Source organism: Meleagris gallopavo, chromosome 5, assembly GCF_000146605.3.
Source record: "Meleagris gallopavo isolate NT-WF06-2002-E0010 breed Aviagen turkey brand Nicholas breeding stock chromosome 5, Turkey_5.1, whole genome shotgun sequence".
NCBI classification, from domain to species: Eukaryota; Metazoa; Chordata; class Aves; order Galliformes; family Phasianidae; genus Meleagris; species Meleagris gallopavo.
The window spans coordinates 15,609,477-15,612,006 of NC_015015.2; the positions used below are offsets into that span (position 1 = coordinate 15,609,477).

The 2,530-nt window shown below is 38.8% G+C and overlaps 1 protein-coding gene across 1 annotated transcript in view; it reads left to right on the top strand.

The window, feature by feature from the left end:
* The window catches only part of LRP5 (LDL receptor related protein 5), an 80,626-nt gene extending 78,096 nt beyond the window's left edge, over positions 1-2,530 (top strand). The window contains exons 19-21 of the mRNA XM_019615456.2: positions 454-593; positions 1,398-1,495; positions 2,156-2,530. Coding sequence (XP_019471001.1) covers positions 454-593; positions 1,398-1,495; positions 2,156-2,417 — 500 coding nt within the window. The 3' untranslated portion in view covers positions 2,418-2,530. The remainder of the gene's footprint in view (positions 1-453; positions 594-1,397; positions 1,496-2,155) is intronic.

Consider the following 2,530-nt stretch of genomic DNA (forward strand, 5'->3'; position numbering starts at 1 on the left):
GTTTTTGCTCTTGTTCACGTACTTGCAATTGAATTTCATTGGATGGAAATGGAAACTTTGGATGTCTCTGGCTTGTTTCTCTTGGGCAGCTATAATGCTTATTTTTACAAATGCCTGAATTTGTTTAGTTGAAAAATTTCTTCGTTAACAATTTGGGTGGAAAATTTGGATCAACTGATCTGGAGATTCCTTTCTCAGCAGACTGAGAGCACGCCTTGTGAGGAGCTGCAGAGTCACAATAGGTGGTCTAGGTGAAGTGTTTGCTTTACATAATATAAAATTGAAAATATGTTGTTCTTTGTAATCCTGAAGTTTTTATGTAAAAGATCATTCCAAAAGCAACAACCAGTAGAGTTAGGTGGATTTGCCAAGCTCTGGATTTGTTTTCTGGTTTGCATTAGTAGATGAAATTGTGGTTTACCTAACCTTGGATTCCTCTCTGTCTCACTGCAGGCATCTCTTGTGGAAAGTCTATGATTAGCTCCATGAGCCTCATGGGAGGGAGCAGTGGTGCCCCCTTATATGACAGAAACCATGTTACTGGAGCCTCTTCTAGTAGCTCATCCAGCACTAAAGCCACTTTCTACCCACAGGTATGTCTTGAAAATATGCCTGTGAGTCTGATATTGGAATTCAGCAGAGCTCATTTAATTTGTCTCATGCTTCATCAGAATGTCCGTAACTTGCTGAACAGTTTCATGCTAGTACCCAGTTGTTGCATCAGTGCCACAGTAAAGGGATTCTACGATTCTATGAGAAGAAAAAGTGTAGGTGGATTTATTAAACAAACAAACAAACAAAAGTATTAGTTAAATAAATTTAGAAAGACAAAAGTGGCCCAGGAGCTGATCTGCCTGTACCATTATGTTTTGATATTTCTGTTGACCAAACTCTTCCATTGGAGTACTGGCCTAAACTAACCTCTTACTTGGAATTCTACCCTTCCAGTTCACTGCTATGTGAGTCAGGACCTGCAGGGACAATATCAGTCTTCAGAAAGAGTGCCATGCTTTTTTAGAGACTTTTGCACAGAAGCTGCTGTGAGGGCTTTGCTATATTAAAGCTACTGCTGACCCAAGTGTCACTTCTTCCTGGTAACTTTGTGTTTACCCAGCTTTACCTTACCTACAAAAAGAAGCAGACTGAGCAATCTAAATGTCTTGGCTTTGCAGCTTTGCACCTGCTGCCCTGTATTTGTTTAATACATTCAACCCAAAATAAAGTCTCATAATTAACTTATATGATCTTTAAAAAAAAAAAAAATCAACCCCCTTAAACAGCAATGAGAGGAATAGAAAATAAGGTCAAGTGACTCACTGAAGGAGTAAATAATGTTTTCAAAATAAGTAGAGTTGTGCAATTAACTCAAACTGAAATACTGATTCTAATCTTCCTAGATCTTGAACCCGCCTCCATCCCCAGCTACTGATCGCTCCCTGTATAATGCAGAGATGTTTTATTCTTCAAACATTCCTTCAACCACAAGATCTTACAGGTACAGCTCAGATAAAGAGGTTTGATATGTATTCCATTGGTCTGTCCTTTACTTTTTGCATCTTAAACAGAATGTTCTTGTTTAGACCTCTGCCTTGATTTAAAAAAAAAAAAAAAGAAAAAAGAGCCACAAAACTTTCCCTCTCTTAATAAATGACCATTCAAATTGAGTTTATAGTATTTGTGACCCATAAACATTAGCTTTGTTTCTTATTTTGATGCAACAGTGTTTAGCACCTTTCAATACAATGTTGCCAATAAAGAATGCTGAGTATTTATATTTATATTGCTTTGTAATGGTCACTTAGCATCCCGTGTGGAGAGTTTGGTTTTGTCTGCTCTTTGATGGATTGACCTATTTGTTAGTTCTTAGGCTCTGAGCTAAGTGGTCATGTTGATCTTCTCTGGCTGCCCAAATCTACGAATCTACCACCAGGTTAGAGGCTGGCAAAATGCACTGCGAGCTGCAGGTAGCTGTGCCATTCAATTTTAACACAGGTTCAACTACTTCTCGTTTGGTTCCTATGAAAACCTGAGTTAGGGCTAACATAGAATGAATAAACAGCTGTCTTGACTGTGGACATAGGCATTCTTTTTCAATCTCTTTGTTTCCCTTTTTCGAAAATCACAACTAATGCATGTGCTTTTCTTTTTCTCACAGGCCTTACCTTATACGAGGGACAGCTCCACCCACAACCCCGTGCAGCACAGATGTTTGTGACAGTGACTATACTACTAGTCGATGGAAGGCCAACAAATACTATATAGATTTAAATTCAGACTCAGACCCTTACCCCCCTCCACCCACACCTCGCAGCCAGTACATGTCGGCAGAAGAAAGTTGCCCTCCATCTCCTGCCACAGAACGAAGCTATTTTCACCTCTACCCACCTCCACCCTCTCCTTGTACAGACTCCTCATGACCTCAACAGAAGGAACTTTCCCTGTAAATATTTTTAAATATGAACAGATTTTAAATATATATTTTATGATTTAAAGATAAAAAGGGGTGGGAATTAAAAAGGAAAAAAGAAAT